Below are 21,036 nucleotides of genomic sequence, written 5' to 3'. Positions count from 1 at the left end.
TTGAATGTTCTCCCTGCGTTCACGTGGGTTTCCTCCAGGTTTTTTTTTTATGTTAAAAAAAATGTATTTTATTTTTAAGAGAAACACCTTTCAGCGCTTTAACACCTTGAGTTATTTTACAATTATATAATGTATTCTTTATAATTATTCAGTCATTTTCTTTTCGGCTTTGTCCCTTTATTAATCAGAGGTCACCACAGCAGAATAAACCGCCAACTTATGTGTTTGGACTGTGGAGGAAACTGGAGCACCTGGAGGAAACCCACACGAACATGGAGAGAACATTCAAACTCCACATAAGAATGCCAACTGACCTAGCCGAGGCTCAAACCAGCGACCTTCTTGCAGTGAGGTGAAAGTGCTCCCCATTTATATATTTTATAATTTCAAACAATTTAATTATAAACATATCCCGTATTTATTTTTAACATGAATCCTTTTTACTTTATTACTTTTATCACTTATTATAAATAGATTCAAGTGAAATTGTTGACTTGAAATAAATGAAAAAATATTTATAAACATTTAGAATCTCTTAACAGCAGATTTTACATTTTCTTTTGTATTATTTTATTATTCTGCAATTATTCTGTCCTTCTATTATTATTTAAAATAATCATTTATTAGTATTTTAGCCATTTTATCTTAGTAACACTATTTATTAATGGAATTAGCTATTAATGGAAGAAGTCAAACTTTTTATTATTGTCATTTTATAATTTTTATAACCTTTTTTTTTCTTACAACATAAATATAACTTGAATAATATATATATATTTTATTTTATTTTAAAATAAAGACATCTTGCTAGTTCTGAAAAAAATACCAAGGCAGCTTTTGCACTCAAAGTGAGAGCTAGAAAATGAATTCATAGAATATAAATATATAGCATTTATTTATTTATTTGCATTGCCAATGATGCATTTTCACTCAAAACCTTCTAGAGACATCATTACAAAGAAAACAGCAATAGAAACCCTGCAGCATTGAGTCTCATTCAGTCTCTATGTGTCTGTGTGTCTGGAGCTCCAGTGTCCTGATGTTGTCCTGCAGTTCTCATCTCTTCCGGATCAGGCTTGAGTTCTTCAGCGGCAGGTTTTCTGAGAGGTTCAAACATGGGTCTGTAAATATACACACCTCCCACCACTCCAACCAGAGTCGCAAACGCTATCTGATTAAAGGGAATCCGCCTGCCCAACATCCTCTGAGCTTATGTAGAGCCACAATCCATGAAGACACAAAACACCAGACTCCTGAGGAGAAACAAAGGGTCACTTATTTGCTGCTGTTTATGGGTTGTTTTTTTAAAAACAAGACATTTTTTCAGTTTGCATATTACCAAAGAGCTTAGAATGACCGAGAGGCGACACTCAATAGAGCGTTCCATTGCAACAGCAGCGCCCAGGAACAGCCCCGGATTCCGCCATTTTGGAGTGAAAACAATCAGCTGTCCATTGGATCTTACTGCTGTTACGATGGCAGGCAGCTGCTTTGTTTTTTGTTTATTTATTTATTTATTTATTTAAAAAGCGCATTAAAGCTAGGATACAACTTGAAATATAAATATAAAGTAAATATAAAGTATTTATTTAAATATAAAGTATTTATTTATTTATTTATTTATTTAAAAAGCACATTAAAGCTAGGATACAACTTGAAAGACGACAAAACAGCACTTAATATGACGATTATCTGCACTTTTAATAGTTTATTTTACAGGCTTATAATATGCTGTTGTTCTATTGGAGTTTTCATTCCAAAATGGCCGCCGCACCATCTGTTGGCAGTTTCCCATATTGCACTAGAGTGTCGCCTCTTGGTGATTCTATGCTCTTTGATATTACTATAGATTATACAGCCGATGACAGTTATGCAAACATTTGACATCCTATTTTCCATCAGAAAACAAAAACAAAAACCAAACAAATTAATAATTATAATAAGATCCTTCTATAAGGGCTGCACTATATATCATTTCAGCATCAGTATGTGAGCATTTGCAAGAGATACATCACAGCATCTGAAATGTAAAGTCAGGATTGTAGTCTAGTAAATGCTATAGAGCAACATAAAAAAAAAGAAAAAAAAACTTGGTTTATTGTTACACTTTGTAGTAACTCTACAAATGTACCCAAAATATTATTATTTACATATAGAAAAGCTAGTCCATGCTTTTATGACTTCGAGACTGGATTACTGTAATGCTCTATTTGCTGGCTGCCCAGCATCCTCTATTAACAAACTTCAATTAGTACAAAGTGCAGCAGCCAGAGTTCTGACCAGGTCTAGAAAATACGATCATATCACCCCAATTTTATCCTCCCTACACTGGCTGCCTGTTAAGTTTCGTATTGAATTTAAAATATTACTTCTCACCTATAAAGCTCTAAATAATCTAGCTCCTGTTTATCTAACCAACCTTCTGTCTCGCTACAAACCAACTCGCTCTTTAAGATCTCAAAACTCAGGGCTTCTGGTAGTACCTAGAATAGCAAAATCAAGTAAAGGAGGTCGAGCCTTCTCTTTCATGGCTCCTACACTCTGGAATAGCCTTCCTGATAACGTCCGAGGCTCAGACACACTCTCCCAGTTCAAAACTAGATTAAAGACCTATCTGTTTAGTAAAGCATACACTCAATGCATCACCTAGCGGGTTCCACACTGGCTTCTGCATCTTGCTTATATACACTATGAACAGCAGCTACGCTAATTATTCTCTTTATTCTCTATTTTCACCTGGGGATACTCATCCCGAGGTCCTCAGATTATGCGGAGTCACTGATTGGATCCAAGACCAGCAACGAGATGATCCCAAGGATTCCATATCCGGGACCAGGCCATATCCTGAGCTGCTGCTGCGCTGATGGTCGTGGGGAGTGGAGAGCATGAGTCTGATTCCAGCGACGCTCCAGGGACAGACGAGTCTTCGCTGAGGCCATCTTCCAGCCTAAACCACGGCGAATAAAGCTCTGCACAAGACTTTTGGCCAGCGGAGAAATTAAAATGGTCGTGCCCAACTGAGTCTGGTTCTCTCAAGGTTTTTTTTCTTCACTCCCATCAGGTGAAGTTTTTTTTCCCTCTCCGCTGTCGCCACTGCCTCGCATGGTTCAGGATTGGTAGAGCTACGCATCGATGAATTTGCTCTTCAGTGTTTGAACTCTCAGTAATGATTAAATCACACTGAACTAAGCTAAACTGAACTGAACTTAAACACTAAAACCTGAACCACACTGTTCCAGTTACTGAACCACACTGTTCCAGTTACTGAACCACACTGTTCCAGTTACTGTGACCATTTATGTGAAGCTGCTTTGACACAATCTACATTGTAAAAGCGCTGTACAAATAAAGCTGAATTGAATTGAATATATCTTTAATCCATGTAAGCATGTCAAGCCAATTTTAAACATTTGGACACAACTATTTAAAAAGTTTGTAACCTAAAGAAAGTTTAACAGAAAATCGAAAGAAAATGCATGTACCTGATTACTTTTAGACTCCCAGGAAACTATAAAGCACTGCCCCCCCGTTTATTTTATTATTATTTCTGTTTATGGAGAGAAGATTTTTTTTCCCCAACACATTTCTAAGCAAGTTATTGTATAACGATGGTTTGTTCTGTAGACTATTGAAAAAAAAAGTTTGCTTAAAGGGGCTAATAATATTGACCTTAAAATGGTGTTTCAAAAATTAAAACTGCTTTTATTCTAGCCGAAATGAAACAATTAAGACTTTCTCTAGAAGAAAAAATATTATCAGACATACTGTGAAAATCAGACTTTAACTGTGTGTGTGTGTGTGTGTGTGTGTGTGTGTGTGTGTGTGTGTGTGTGTGTGTGTGTGTGTGTGTGTGATGAAAACATTCAAATTCTTTGCCATAACAGTAAAATTACTGAATCAAGACAAAGGAACTTGGAAATATGATAATATAAGAAGAAAATTTCAGTTGGCACTTTTTGCGCATTTATATATATATATATATTTAAAGACACCTATATTTAGCCTGTAAATTCTATATTTACTAGTCTGTAAAGAAGATCTTGATATTAACCTACTCGTTTAAAGCTTGATTGTTTTGTTATTGCAATAACAACAAAGCAATTACAATGTATATGTAAAAACATACAGAAATGACTTCTTTTTACAATAATGAAAATATGAATTACATTTAAAAACAAATAAATAAGACATATAGCCACATGAAAATGAAATCAAAACTAATGCAGGATATTAAACAGAGCTCGTTTAGAGCTTGAAGTAAAATATTCCCACCATTTACGGTGGTATTTTGTAACATGCATACAAAACGTTTGGTTTCACGTTTATGCACACTACAATATATCAGCGTGTGTTGTTGATAACTCACCTGAAGCTTATCCCACAGGCATATATCAAAATCTTTGACGTATAAAACTTGTTTTTAGTGTTTTTTAGTTAAAATGACTAACAAGAGAGAAACCACAACACACGCAGACAAGGACAAACGCACGACTACGGCAACTCACGCAGGACAAATGCGACGTGTAAATTTCAGTTTTTATTTTTTCGAGTTGTATTCAACTTAAGATGTAGCAAAATCTATTCATGTACATCACAAAATACATATCAATTATTATAAAATTATTACCTATTCTATATACTAAGTATTAACCCGCCAGATATGTGTCCTTACTGCATATTCATGAGGTCAAGTGCGACGTCACGATGCAAACACGGAAATGATGGTTTGAAATTATTGTTAAGTCCCAAAAACTGTTCGCAAACGCGCTAGAAAATTAACATTCAGTCTTTGAGTTAAAATGCTGAACTTTAAAAGGTTCATGCTGAGTCATGGAAAAGATTCGAGAGCGGTTTAAACAGAGCAAGTCTTCAAATGAATCAGTGAGGCTGCGGAAGAGGAGCTCAATTCTGTACAGCACTGATGACAGAAAACTGCAAACACTCAGTAAGAGAAAAATTACTAATTTTACAGAAATATGTGCTTTAATGACAAGAAACATGTGTCATATTTAATAATGCTATTAAAAAGTGGCATTAGGTAAAGCTGTGGAGTTTATAACGTCAGATTATTTTGCATAACTTAAATGTAATGTTTTCAGAAAGGACTTTTATTTTTAATTTTCCTTAGGATTAATGCAGTGTAAATCAGAATTGTATTGATTATAGTTTATTACAAAAATAATTAGATAATAAAGAAAGATAATAACAAAAACAAGCTTTTGATTTTATGGTTTATTTTGACAGTAGTATTGGGTTTAAATGCAAACACTCTGAGAGAGAAATTACGCTCATTTTACAGAAATATGTGCTTTAATTATAAGAAAAATGTGTCGTATTTAACAATATATTTTATAATGCTGATTAAAAATGGCATTAGGTAAAGCTGTGGAGTTTCTTACACCAGACTGTTTTGTATAAACGTATTTATGGTTTCAGAAAGGACTTTTATTTTTAATTTTGTTTAATATTAATGGATTGTTAAATCAGAATTATATTGATTATGGTTATTTACTAAAAGGAATTGGGTAATAAAAAAGATAATAACAAAAACAAACGTTTTATTAGCATTATTATGTGGTATTGATTTGATATTTTGACATTATTACAATTATGTGGGTTTAAAATGCACTCAGTGAGAGAAATTGCATAAAATTACACTCATTTTGCAGAAATATGTGTTTTAATGACAAGAAAAAATTTGAAATATTTAATAATGGTAATAAAAAGTGGGATTAGGTAAAGTTGTGGAGTTTAGATTGTCCAGATTGTTTTGCATAAACATTATTATGTTATCAGAAAAGACTAGGGCTTGGCGAAAAGTTATCGAAATTGACATTCAGAACCTATAATTGATCAAATTTTTCTAGGTCAATTTTTTCAATTACTTTCCCTACCGCATGTGGAGTCAGGTAACCCCGCTCTGACTGGTTTATACTTCTGCGTCAAGTGCACGTGCATTGTCAGAATTATACTCATGGTAGTTTATAACAATAAAGAACGATAAGTACAAAAACAAACGTTTTAATAGTATTTATTAGTATTATTAATATTTTTATACATTCTTACACATTTTAATATTATTATCACTATGTTTGTGTGGTTTTAAATTAAAAACATATATAAAATATTATAAGTTTAAATTTATATTTATTATAATATTAAAATATATATTTTAAATGTTAAATAATTTTAATAATATTTTTTTATTAAATAGTTTAAATGTGTTAAATGATTTACATATAGTATTTTAACAATACATGTAAATAATAAACATTACAATAAAAAATATACAATTATTTGTAAAATAAATAAATAAATAAAATTGTGAAATATTTATCAATAGGTTTTCTTTGCAATATTTTAATGTGCTGTTTACATCTTTACAAGTACATCAAAACAATTATTATCAACACTGTGTTGACAACAGCTCCCAACATAATGCCATCATTTATCACAGATGACAGGGTTTTCAATTACGTGGGTTTAAATTTAAAAATAAAATGTAATATAATAATGTTATTATACATTTATATTTAAAATATTTTTTAAATGTGTAAAAAATAAAATATTTACATATAGTATTTTAAAAAATAAATCTAACATGTTACATTATTATTAAACATTATTTAAATAAATAAATACAATAAAAATATACAATTATTTGTAAAAAGAATATTTACACTGCATTGATCGTATTATATTTAAAGGTATTTAAAATTTATTTAAAATTATTATTGTTGAAAAATTTTATCAATAGTATTTCTTTGCAATATTTTATGCTGCTTACATTTTTACAAATATATCAAAACAATTATTGCTCCCAATATTTTGCCATCAGCCCTTAAAACCTACACCAGCTAACATTAAAAAGTGCTGTAATTCTGTAATTTCCACAGAAATCTTTGGCATCAACATCACCGTTTTCATCGTCCTCGTCCGCCTGCTCAACTGTGTTCTGGTTCAGACCAGCTTTGTCCCGGATGAGTTCTGGCAGTCGCTGGAAATCTCCCATCGAATGGTCTTCGGATATCCTTTCTATAGTTAAAAGTCCAAGTCAAGTCAAAAAATAATCCAACATCAGCTTTATTGTAATTTCTGCCACATCTACAGACATTCATTCATTCATTCATTTATGCATTCATTCATTTATTCTCCATCGGCTTAGTCTCTATTTCAGGGGTTTCCACAGTGGAATGAACCACCAACTATTCCAGCATATGTTTTACAGAGCAGACGCCCTTCCAGCCGCAACCCAGTACTGTAAAACATCCATACACACTCATTCACACACACACACACACTCATACACTACGGCCAATTTAGTTTATTCAATTCCCCAATAGAGCATGTGTTTGTGGGGGAAACTGGAGCACCCGGAGGAAACCCACACCAACACGGGGAGAACTTGCAAACTCCACACAGAAATGGCAACTTACTCAGCCGGGACTCAAACCAGCGACCTTGTTGCTGTAAGGTTACAGTGCTAACCACTGAGCCACCGCACCGCCTGAACAATATAATAATATTCTAATCCTAAAAAAACAAACAAAGAAGACCCTTAACACGCATCTCACTTATGGCTACGAGACCTGGGAGTGGAAGGAAGGCATTCGGGGATATTCGTATCCTCTTCTGTTCGCTCTGATGTATAAACTCCTGCAGCTCATCAGTTATGACACCGTTTATTTGTTGGTAAGAAATTGACGCTTTAAATTACTAGGCAAACGTTTTGGAAACAGCTATTCTTTTCCAGTTACACTTTACAATAGGGTCTCATTAGTTAATGTATTTACTAACATTATTTTTGAACAATACCTGTACAGTAATTATTAATCATAGTTCAGCATTTACTAATGCATTTTTACCATCCAAATTCATGCTTGTTAATATTAGCTAATGCAATGTGAGTTAACCTGAACTAACAATGAGCGACTGTATATACATAAACTAAAATGAACAAATACTATAATAAATGTATTGTTCATATGTTTGTTCATGTTAGTAAACGCATTATTCAACATTAACTAATGCAACCTTGTTGTAAAGTGTTACCTTTTTACCCTTGTATATTTTTATTTGTATATATTTAATTATTATTATTATTATTATTATTATTATTATTATTATTATTATTATTATCATCATTATTAATATTATTAATATTAATATTATTATTATTAATAATAATAATATTATTATTATTAATAATATTATTATTATTATCATAATCATCATTATTAATATTATTATTATTATTATTATTATTAATATTATTATTATTATTAATAATAATAATAATAATAATATTATTATTAATATTATTATTATTATTATTATCACTATTATTATTAAACTTTTCACTGTTGGAAAGTGTTTACATGTATAGTGCTGAAGTTTTAAGCAGAAGTTTACATAAACTGTATAAAAAGGCACATAACCATTTAAAAGAAAAGTCAGATGTTAATGTGACTAAACTGTTTCTCTTTTAGGTAAGTCAGGATTATCAAATGTGTTTCTGTTCAGCTTAATAGCAGAATAATGAGAGAGAATTTTTGGAGAAATTGTTATAAATTTTCTTGAAAGTCTAGTTTACATACAATAAGATTATTCTGCCTCTGAAAAAGCTCAGATGATGATGTCAAGGTTTTAGAAGTTTCTGATTGGCTAATTGACAACATTTGAGTTCATTGGAGGCACAACTGTAGAATAGTATTTAAGGAAAACCTCAAACACACTGCTTCCTTGTGTGACAACATGGAGAATCAACAAGCCAGAATCAACAACAAAGCCAGATTACAATTAGCTAAATTACACTAATTTTTGGAGACATGTCCTGTGCTCTGATGGAGCTAAGATTGAACTGTTTGGCCATAATGACCAGAGTTACATTTGGAGGACAACGGGGAAAGCTTACAAGCCTAGGAACACCATCCCAACTGTGAAGTATAGTGGCGGCAGCATTATGTTGTGGGGCTGTTGCTGCAGGAGGGACTGGTCCACTTCACAGCATAGATGGCATCATGAAGAAAGAACATTAAATAGAAATACTGAAGCAACATCTCAAGACATCAGCCAGCAAATTAAAACTTGTCCACGAATGGGTCTTCCAAACAGACCATGACCCTTAGCATACTGCCAAATGAGTTCAAATGTGCTTTAATGACAACAGAGTGAATGTTTTGGAGTGGCCATCACAAAGCCCTGATATCAATCCTATAGAAAATTTGTGGGCAGAGTTGAAAAAGCTTGTGCGAGCAAGACAGCCAACAAATCTGACTCAGTTACACCAATTCTGTCAGGAGGAATGGGCCAAAACTCCTGCAAACTATTGTGAGAAGCTTGTGGAAGGAGACCCAAAATATTTGACCAAAGTTATACAGTTGAAAAACAAAGCAAAGCAAAAAAATACCAAGGAAATGTGTGTAAACTCTCGACTGTGTAGATCACAGGAACAAATAAAATGTGAAACTACAGTTAATAAGAAAACATTCATTTAGAATGTTAAAAATATTTCACAATTTACCAGTTTACTGTTTTTTTATCAAATAAATGCAGCCTTTGTGAGCTGAATTGCCTTCTTTTAAAACAAATCTTACTGTTTCCAGACTTCTGATTGGTAGTGTATATCAATATTCCACTTTATCTAGACCAGGGGTGCCCAAACTCAGTCCTGGAGGGCCGGTGTCCTGCATGGATTAGCTCCAACTTGCCTCAGCACACCTTCCTGGAATTTTCTAGGATACCTAGATTTAGGGTTGAAGCTAAAATCTGCAGGACATCGGCCCTCCAGGACTGAGTTTGGGTACCCATGATCTAGACCACAGGTGTCAAACTCAGTTCCTGGAGGGCCGCAGCTCTGCACAGTTTAGTTCCAATCCTAATTAAACACACCTGATCAAACTAATTAAGTCCTTCAGGCTTGCTTGAAACCTACAGGTAGGTGTGTTGGAGCAGGGTTGGAACTAAACTGTGCAGGGCTTCGGCCCTCCAGGGATTGAGTTTGACACCCCTGATCTAGACTATCAGGCTGATGAACACTTGCACACCCCACACAAACTCTTTCCATACCCCTCACTGCATACCACCAAGATGCAGCATGCACTGCACTTTAACCAAATCCTACTTTAAACAATATTGCCTACAATCATTTGCCACCAGTCAACTGACAGTCAACAGTCAGACTATGTGCACACCTATTTATTGTTTTCTATGTATTACCGTCAACATTGCTAATTGTACTCCGTTTTGTTTTTGGGAGTCAGCACCTAAGCTTTTCACTCATCATACACGTGCTGCTGATGATGTGACAATAAAGGTGATTTGATTTGATTTAATGGCAGGTTGAGGATTCCCTTAACATGTAAATGTGTTCCTGCAGGTGTTTGTGCCGCGTGTTTTCCAGGCGCTTCTGGCTGCATATGCTGATGTGAAACTGTATAAACTAATCCTCCAGTGGGAAACGCCAGACGTGGCCAAATGGACAGTAAGATGACAATCCATATAAATTCACTTCAGTTCGTTCATTTGTTTATTTTCCTTCAGCTTAGTCCCTTATTTATCAGAGGTCACCCTTCCAGCCACAACCCACTACTGGGAAACATCCATACACTCTCACACACACACTCATACACTATGGCCAATTTAGTTCATCAATTCCCCTATAGCGCATGTGTTTGGACTGTGGGGGAAACCAGAGCACCAAGAGGAAACCCACGTCAACACGGGGAGAACATGCAAACTCCACATAGAAATTCTAACTGACCCAGTCGAGACTCAAACCAGCGACCTTCTTGCTGTGAGACAACAGTGCTAACCATTGAGCAACAGTGCCGCCCTCACTTCAGTAGTAAAAAAAAAATAGTACAATTTGTTAGATATTTTTACAATTATAAATAACATTTTTTTTGTTCAGTTATGTAATTTAATGTAATTTAAGGGCATCCGATGCATTAAACATATGCCGGAATAGCTGGTGGTTCATTGCACTGTGGCGACCCCTGATAAATAAGGGACTAAGCCGAAGGAAAATGAATGAATGAATGATTATTGATGTTTTCACTTGTTCTGCTGTTATTTCCAAGTGTTTCTGTCAGCTGTGTTCGTGGTTCGCCTGGTTCTGCTGCAGTCGGACGCTGACAAACACTACAGAGACAGCTCTGACCACACTGGCGCTGTGCTTTTATCCTTTACCTGGATCCAAAGCACATAGCAGGTGCATCATTTACTGTCATTTATGCCCCCTGTATATTTTTTCCTGAATTGTTTTTAGTTTTATTAAACATATAATAGTTTTAACAACTAATTTCTAATAACTTTGCCATGATGACAGCCCATAATATTTGACAAAACATTGTTCAAGACACTAGTTTTCAGCTTAAAGTGACATTTAAAGGCTTAACTATGTTATTTAGGGTAAAGTTAGGGTAATTAGGCAAGTCATTGTATAACAGTGGTTTGTTCTGGAGACGATCCAAAACAAATATTGCTTAAGGGGGCTAATAATATTGACCTTAAAATGGATTTAAAATAATTAAGAAATGCTTTTATTCTAGTCGAAATAAAACAAATAAGACTTTCGCCAGAAGAGAAAATATTATAGGAAATACTGTGAAAACTTCCTGAATCTGTTCAACATCATTTGGGAAATAATTGAAAAAGAAAAGAATTCACAGAACGATGAATAATTCTGACTTTACTGTATTAACTGTCCATCATGGTACTTTAACATTGCTAAAGAATGAAGATATTCTTGCACAGACCTCTCAGTGTCTCTTGTTTTTCTGACTCTTTTGCAGCTGGAAGTATTTGACTCTGGTTTCTTTGGCTGTGGTCATTCGTCCCACGGCTCTGATCGTCTGGTTTCCTCTGATCTTCTATCATTTCTGCACAGATCAGGACAAACTGAAGCTCATCACACACAGATACTTTCCTATTGGGTAAATGCTCGATTTGTTTTTAGTGTTTGGAGGCTGTTGATGTTTTTTAGGGATGCACCAAAAATACAGCCATGGAACATTGTTGGCTGAAAATGTCATTTTAGGAAAAATTTATGATAAAAAGCTAAAATGTTATAATGATTTCATTTTAATCAATGAAATGTTTTTTGACCAAACACTTTTAAATAAAAATAAATGAAAATTATTTGGTCAAAAAATATTTTAATTTAGTGAAATACAATTTAAAATTCACAATAAACAAAAAACTAAAATTAAACGAAACTAGCAGCAGTCACGTGAAAGCGAACTGAATTAAAATAATAATTAGCAAAAATAAACATTATTTTCAGAATTAATATTCTGTGGCAAAAAATCTGAGCTGTTTATAAAAGTACAAAATTACTTTATATTATTTAAAGAACACCTATTTTAGCCCTTTTACAAAATGTGAGATAAGCCTTTGGTGTCTGCTAAATGTGTCTGTAAAGTTTCAGCTGAAAATACCCATCAGATTATTTCTTATAGCCTCCAGAATCTGCCCGTTTTGGTGTCTGAGTACAGTGGAGCTGCTTTTGTAGCCTGTGGCTTTAAATGCAAATGAGCTGCTTCTTCCCGCCCACCGTTCCACATATGTCTGCTTCTCATCATGCGTTACATCAAATAAACAGCAGTCAGTGACAGAGACAGACACGGGTGAAGCTGAAATACAGCTCACTAGTCAAAAATACCATCTAAGTTTGTTTGATGTATTTGTGGTGGAGTTTATTCAAGCCTTTCTGAAATGATGAGTCTCTCATAAATGCCACACACACACACACACATATATATATATATATATATATATATATATATATATATATATATATATATATATATATATATATATATATGTATATATATATACGCATATTAGCATTTACTGACACCATCAGGCCGTGGTGATTATAGCGGTTAAGAATTAGATAGCAAATAAAAAAGTCTTTATTACAAACTTATAAAATTTATAAAAGTCAGGGAGTTAACATGTATTTTTATCCCAGTTTCTTTGGAAAATAAACAATCTGTGCACATGTTTATACATGCTATTATAGAAACATGGAGCCTGTCAATCAATTTGGTGGGCGGGGAAACTTCACTCCTATGTCACATTGCGGTGGGCCTCAAAATCACTGGGATTTGAGTCCTATTTTAGCGTCAAGACATTTAAAAAAAAAGAGAGAGACTTATTGTGTTTATATCATTCCAATAAGACTGTGAACATATACATACACACAGTTCTGTCCAAACAGCAAACAAAAGTTGATTGTCATCATAGGTGTCCTTTAATACAATAATAAATAATTTTTAAACAGGATTTTAGTGTTTCTGCCAAGTGCAGTATTTTCATGTCGGTACATCCTTAATTATTCATTTTTTTTGTGTGTGTGTTCATCAATGTCTCCATTATTTGTAGGGCTCTTGCACTGGGCGTCTCCACACTGATAGACTCTTTTTTCTATGGAAAGGTATTTTTCACTGCTCTTTAAACTCTTTCTAATTGCACAAATAAATACACACGTCTATAGCTCTAGAAAGCACAACAGCTAAAACAACAATATATAATGTTACCCTTTTTTTGTTGCTCACACATTTTCTTTGTTATATTTTATTAATGTTTATTATTTTATATTATGTAATAATAATTTTTATATATATATATACAGTTGAAGTCAGAATTATTAGCCCCCCTGTTTTTTTTTTCCTCAATTTCTGTTTAACGGAGAGAAGAATTTCTAATCATAATAGTTTTATTAACTCAGCTCTAATAACTGATTTATTTTATCTTTGCCATGTTGACAATAAATAGTATTTTACTAGATATTTCTTAAGACACTTCTATACAGCTTAAAGTGACATTTAAAGGCTTAACTAGGTTAATTAGGTTAACTGGGCAGGTTAGGGTAATTAGGCAAGTTATTTTATAATGATGGTTTGTTCTGTAGATTACCTGAAAAAAAGGTAGCTTAAAGGGGCTAATAATTTTGACCCTAAAATGTTTTTTAAAAAATTAAAAACTGCTTTTATTCTAGCCAAAATAAAACAAATACGACTTTCTCCAGAAGAAAAAATATTATCAGACATGCTGTGAAAATTTTCTTGCTCTGTTAAACATCGTTTGGAAAATATTTAAAAAAGGAAAAAAAAATTCAGAGGGGGGCGAAAAATTCTGACTTCAACTGTATATATATATATATATTTATTTATTTATATATATATACATACAGTTGAAGTCAGAATTATTCATTCTCCTACGAATTTATATTCTTTAATATTTCCCAAACATTAAAAATTAAGGAATTTTTCACAGTATGTCTGATAATATTTTTTCTTCTGGAGAAAGTTTTATTTGTTTTATTTCGACTAGAAAAAAAACAGTTTTAAATTTTTTAAAAAACATTTTAAGGTTAAAATAATTAGCCACTTTAAGCAATATTTGTTTTGGATAGTCTACAGAACAAACCATTGTTATACAATGACTTGCCTAATTACCCTAACCTGCCTAGTTAGTCTAGTTCAGCCTTTAAAGTTTCCATAAACCGGAAGCTGCGACCGTTGTTCTCTAAGTAATGTGACAGTTCCTAGAGAATCAGAATTTTAAATGAGTGGGCGTGGCTTGTTTTTTCTACCGCTGGCTGAATGGACGTAGTAGAGTAGGCATTTCATTCAGACAGATTGGGAAAGGGGTTTTAGAAGAGTTATTACAACTTAAAAGACTCCTCCTGCTTACAATTTCTGTTTGTTGTCAAAACTGACAGCTTGAGCAGTGTTATTCAGTACCTGGATGGGAGACCACATGGGAAAGCTAGGTTGCTGCTGGAAGTGGTGTTAGTGAGGCCAGCAGGGGGCCCCCAACCTGCGGTCTTTGTGGGTCCTAATGCCCCAGTATAGTGACGGGGACTCTGTACTGCTCAGTGAGCACCGTCTTTCGGATGAGACGTTAAACCGAGGTCCTGACTCTCTGTGATTGTTAAAAATCCCAGGATGTCCTTCGCAAAAGAGTAGGGATTTAATCCCGGCATTCCGGCCAAATTTGCTCACTGGCCTCTGTCTATCATGGCCTCCTAACCCTCCCCATACCATAATTGGGGTACAAATTAATATAATTCAGCACAAAACTAGCAATGTGAGCTAACAAAAATAATATGATTAGTTTGGATTTCTTGGGGACTTTAAATGTCACTTCAAGCTGCATAGAAGTGTCTTGAAAAATAACTAGTCAGATATTATTTACTGTCATCATGGCAAAGATAAAATAAATCAGTTATTAAAAATGAGTTATCAAAACTATTATGATTAGAAATGTGTTGAAAAAATTGGGGGTAAAATATTCAGGAGGTTGAATAATGTTGACTTCACCCGCATATACAGTATTATAAAAATACAAATTTGTTTAGACATTTTCCAATTAATGATTGTGAAAGATGAAGCATGCAGTGTGTTTTAATCCTCATCACCATCTTGTGTGTTTTTGTGAAGTGGATCTTCGTGCAGTGGAACTTCCTAAAGTTTAACGTTCTGCACAATGTGGGTGAGTTTTACGGCTCTCACCCATGGCACTGGTACTGGACTCAGGGTCTGCCGGTGGTCATCGGCCCACACCTCCCGCTCGTCCTGCACGGATGCTTACTGTCCACCAGAAAACACACCATCCTACTGCTCACCATCATCTGGACCACTGCCGTATACAGGTCATATTTTAGTAAACATCCATAACATTGACTCTCTCCCTTTATCTAAATCCAGACTTAAAACTCATAGTTCATAGTTCAAAATGACGACTGCACGAGTCCACTCTGTATTGTTGGTTTTGTATTTTATTATTTATTCTTTGTTTTATACTGTTGGTATTATATTTGTTGTACGGTGACCTTGAGATTCTTAAAAGGCGCTTTTAATAAAATGTATTTATTATTACTAGTAGTAGTAGTCGTAGAAGTAGTAGTAGTTAATGAGAAATAAAACTCAGACTAAAACTACTGGTCAAAAACACTCTGTAAAAATAAAGATGAATTAAACTGAATATATATTTCCCCCAGAGTGTAAATCTATAAACATGCAACAATAGAAGAAAAATAATTATTTTAATTAAATAAATCTCATGACGTTTTGTTTTTTTTGCAGTTTGCTTGCACACAAGGAGTTCCGGTTCATTTATCCTGTGTTGCCGTTCTGTGTGATATTTTGCGGTGAGTATTTAGCTTTTAGTGACAATTTTAAAACATTCTCTTTTCTTAGTATGCACCCACATGAACAAAATACTACTGTACAGTAAATACTATAGTGTTTTTGAAGCATACTGCAGTAAAATGTATTATACTGTATATATTATAGTATCCATAACTCTTTGTTAATGAATGCACAAGTATACTGTAGTATACTTTAGTTTTACCACAGTAAACTTTGGTATATAGTAGTATAATATACCCTATAGTTGTAGAAAACTACAGTACTGCGTCATTTGTTTACATTACAGTAGTTGAGCTGTTACCATAGCAACTATAGAATCACCCTAACACAATATTTGTTATAGCTGTACTGTTACTACCACATTACTTACTATAGCTGTCCTGTTACCATAGCAACTATAAAATTATTATATAGAACTGATTAATAACTATAGCTGTTTAGATACCATAGCAATTCTAGTACTGCCACAACACAATAATTACTATAACTGTCATGTTACCACAACAGCTATAGAATCACATCAACAGACTAAATACTATAGCTGTTGTGTTACCATAGCAACTATAGAATCACCACAACAGACTAATTACTATAGCTGTCATGTTACCATAGTAACTTCGGAATCACCACAACACAATAATTACTATAGCTGTAGTGTTACCACAGCAACTTTAGTATCACCTCAACAGATGAATTACCATAGCTGTTATGTTACTATAGTAACTATAGAACCACCACAACAGACTAATTACTATAGCTGTCATGTTACCATAGTAACTATAAAATCACCACAACAGACTAATTACTATAGCTGTCATGTTACCATAGCAACTATAGAATCACCACAACACATTAATTACTATAGCTGCCGTTACCATGGCAACTATATAATCACCACAACACAGTAATTACAATAGCTGTTGTGTTACCATGGCAACTACAGAATCACCACAACACATTAATTACTATAGTTGTTGTGTTATCATGGCAACTATAGAATCACCACAACAGAATAATTACAATAGTTGCTGTGTTACCATGACAACTATAGAATCACCACAACACATTAATTACTATAGTTGTTGTGTTATCATGGCAACTGTAGAATCAGCACAACAGAATAATTACAATAGTTGTTGTGTTACCATGGCAACTATAGAATCACCACAACACAGTAATTACAATAGCTGTCATGTTACCATAGCAACTATAGAATCACCACAACACATTAATTACTATAGCTGCTGTTACCATGGCAACTATATAATCACCACAACACAGTAATTACAATAGCTGTTGTGTTACCATGGCAACTACAGAATCACCACAACACATTAATTACTATAGTTGTTGTGTTATCATGGCAACTATATAATCACCACAACAGAATAATTACTATAGTTGTGTTATCATGGCAACTGTAGAATCAGCACAACAGAATAATTACAATAGTTGTTGTGTTAACATGGCAACTATAGAATCACCACAACACAGTAATTACTATAGCTGTCATGTTACCATAGCAACTATAGAATCACCACAACACATTAATTACTATAGCTGCCGTTACCATGGCAACTATATAATCACCACAACACAGTAATTACAATAGCTGTTGTGTTACCATGGCAACTATATAATCACCACAACACAGTAATTACAATAGCTGTTGTGTTACCATGGCAACTACAGAATCACCACAACACATTAATTACTATAGCTGTGGTGTTACCATAGCAACTATAGAATTACCACAACAGATGAATTACTATAGCTGTAGTGTACCACAACAACTGTAGAATCACCACAACACACTAATTCGAGTGTTTAAAACACACTGTAGTATTTACTATAAATAATGGCTATAGTGGTTGTTTTTCATACGGGTGTTCAAACACTGTTTCTGACAGGTCTTTCATTAGCGAAGCTGCAGGCGTGGAGGAAAGCTGCTGCTGGTGCCCTGCTGCTCTTCAATCTGTGTCCTGCTTTATATACGGGTTTAGTTCACCAGCGTGGAGCTCTGGATGTCATGCATGTCCTGCAGCCGCTGTGTGTTGCTAGTCAATCTCCAAACCCACCTGAGCTGCTGTTCCTCATGCCCTGCCACTCCACACCTCTCTACAGGTGACGGCCTGCAGACACAGACAGATCAATCTCACATACAGCTTTACGTTTTGGGTTTTCTCCTGTTTAGGTATAGTTTTTTTCTAAACAATGCATGGTTTTCTGCAGCTAGCTTGGTTAGCACAGTTATAGCTGTGTAAATAGTTTCCAACATGATTTAACACACTGATTGAATGTTTCAGCAAAATGTTAGCCTGGACACATTCCTAACATGCTTTAGTGCTGCTAACACATTTTAGCACATTGTTAATGTTTCTAACATGATTTAGTACTGCTAATATACAACAGCACATTGCTAACATGTTTCTAACCTGACTTAGTACTGCTAACAATTAAGTCCATTGGTAACATTTCAAACTTGATGATTGCCACTGCTACCATGTTTTAGCTCATTGCTAGCATGTTTCTAACATGATTTAGTACTGCTAATATAGAATAGCCCATTGCTAACCTGTTTCTAACCTGATTAAGAACTGCTAACATTTTAAGCACATTGGTAACATTTTAAATGAGATTTTTGCCACTGCTATCATGTTTTAGCACATTGCTAGCATGTTTCTAACATGATTTAGTACTGCTAATATACAACAGCACATTGCTAACATGTTTCTAACCTGACTTAGTACTGCTAACAATTCAGTCCATTGGTAACATTTCAAATTAGATTTTTGCCACTGCTATCATGTTTTAGCATGTTTCTAACGATTTAGAACTGCTATCATATTTTAGCACATTGCTAGCATGTTTCTAACCTGATTGTTTTTAATGCTAATATTGAGCACATTAGTAATAATTTAAACTCTTTTTTCCACTGCTATCATGTTGTAGCACAATGCTAACATGTTTCTAACCTGACATAGTACTGCTAACAATTCAGTCCATTGGTAACATTTCAAACTTGATGATTGCCACTGCTACCATGTTTTAGCATGTTTCTAACGATTTAGTACTGCCATTATGTTTTAGCACATTGCTAGCATGTTTCTAACCTGATTTTGTAATGCTAACATTTTTAGCACATTAATAATATTTCAAACTCGATTTTTGCCACTGCGATCATGTTTTAGCACATTGTTAGCATGTTTCTAATGATTTAGTAGTGCTATCATGTTTTAGCACATTGATAGCATGTTGTTAATGATTTAGTACAACTATCCTGCTTTAGCACGTTGCTAGCATGTTTCTAACCTGATTGTTTTTAATGCTAATATTGAGCACATTAGTAATAATTTAAACTCTTTTTTTCCACTGCTATCATGTTGTAGCACATTGCTAGCATGTTTCTAACCTGATTGTTTTTAATGCTAATATTGAGCACATTAGTAATAATTTAAACTCTTTTTTCCACTGCTATCATGTTGTAGCACATTGCAAACATGTTTCTAACCTGACTTAGTACTGCTAACAATTCAGTCCATTGGTAACATTTCAAATTAGATTTTTGCCACTGCTATCATGTTTTAGCATGTTTCTAACGATTTAGTACTGCTATCATGTTTTAGCACATTGCTAGCATGTTTCTAACCTGATTTTGTAATGCTAACATTTTTAGAACATTAGTAATATTTCAAACTCGATTTTTGCCACTGCGATCATGTTTTAGCACATTGTTAGCATGTTTCTAATGATTTAGTAGTGCTATCATGTTTTAGCACATTGATAGCATGTTGTTAATGATTTAGTACAACTATCCTGCTTTAGCACATTGCTAGCATGTTTCTAACCTGATTGTTTTTAATGCTAATATTGAGCACATTAGTAATAATTTAAACTCTTTTTTTCCCACTGCTATCATGTTGTAGCACATTGCTAGCATGTTTCTAACCTGATTGTTTTTAATGCTAATATTGTGCACATTAGTAATAATTTAAACTTTTTTTCCACTGCTATCATGTTGTAGCACATTGCTAACATGTTTCTAACCTGACTTAGTACTGCTAACAATTCAGTCCATTGGTAACATTTCAAATTAGATTTTTGCCACTGCTATCATGTTTTAGCATGTTTCTAACGATTTAGTACTGCTATCATGTTTTAGCACATTGCTAGCATGTTTCTAACCTGATTTTGTAATGCTAACATTTTTAGAACATTAGTAATATTTCAAACTCGATTTTTGCCACTGCGATCATGTTTTAGCACATTGTTAGCATGTTTCTAATGATTTAGTAGTGCTATCATGTTTTAGCACATTGATAGCATGTTGTTAATGATTTAGTACAACTATCCTGCTTTAGCACATTGCTAGCATGTTTCTAACCTGATTGTTTTTAATGCTAATATTGAGCACATTAGTAATAATTTAAACTCTTTTTTTCCCACTGCTATCATGTTGTAGCACATTGCTAGCATGTTTCTAACCTGATTGTTTTTAATGCTAATATTGTGCACATTAGTAATAATTTAAACTTTTTTTCCACTGCTATCATGTTGTAGCACATTGCTAACATGTTTCTAACCTGACTTAGTACTGCTAACAATTCAGTCCATTGGTAACATTTCAAATTAGATTTTTGCCACTGCTATCATGTTTTAGCATGTTTCTAACGATTTAGTACTGCTATCATGTTTTAGCACATTGCTAGCATGTTTCTAACCTGATTTTGTAATGCTAACATTTTTAGAACATTAGTAATATTTCAAACTCGATTTTTGCCACTGCGATCATGTTTTAGCACATTGTTAGCATGTTTCTAATGATTTAGTCATGCTATCCTGCTTTAGCACATTGCTAGCCTGTTTCTAACCT

At 33.8% G+C, this 21,036-nt stretch overlaps 2 protein-coding genes across 4 annotated transcripts in view; one reads left to right on the top strand and one right to left on the bottom strand.

The window, feature by feature from the left end:
• Positions 1-871: 871 nt before the first annotated feature.
• pigbos1 (PIGB opposite strand 1) lies at positions 872-4,512 on the bottom strand. Its single transcript, NM_001308439.1, is given in 2 exon segments — positions 872-1,253; positions 4,367-4,512. A coding segment is annotated over 1 exon segment (204 nt). The 5' UTR covers positions 1,202-1,253; positions 4,367-4,512; the 3' UTR covers positions 872-997.
• A 183-nt stretch (positions 4,513-4,695) lies between these two features.
• Positions 4,696-21,036, top strand: part of pigb (phosphatidylinositol glycan anchor biosynthesis, class B) — a 17,843-nt gene continuing 1,502 nt past the window's right edge. The window contains exons 1-12 of one of the 3 annotated variants that reach the window (XR_015514213.1): positions 4,696-4,945; positions 6,897-7,026; positions 7,575-7,692; positions 10,379-10,483; positions 11,082-11,212; positions 11,796-11,936; positions 13,390-13,441; positions 15,453-15,664; positions 16,098-16,162; positions 18,074-18,555; positions 18,708-19,707; positions 20,188-20,682. Coding sequence is in view for 1 of the 3 variants with exons in the window: in NM_200476.1 (NP_956770.1) it covers positions 4,831-4,945; positions 6,897-7,026; positions 7,575-7,692; positions 10,379-10,483; positions 11,082-11,212; positions 11,796-11,936; positions 13,390-13,441; positions 15,453-15,664; positions 16,098-16,162; positions 18,074-18,287 (1,283 nt within the window). In the remaining 2 variants the exon portion in view is untranslated. 3 annotated transcript variants of the gene reach the window in all.

Source organism: Danio rerio, chromosome 18, assembly GCF_052040795.2.
Source record: "Danio rerio strain M-AB ecotype USA chromosome 18, GRCz13ab, whole genome shotgun sequence".
Classification (NCBI taxonomy): Eukaryota; Metazoa; Chordata; class Actinopteri; order Cypriniformes; family Danionidae; genus Danio; species Danio rerio.
This window is presented reverse-complemented; position numbering and strand designations above follow the sequence as displayed.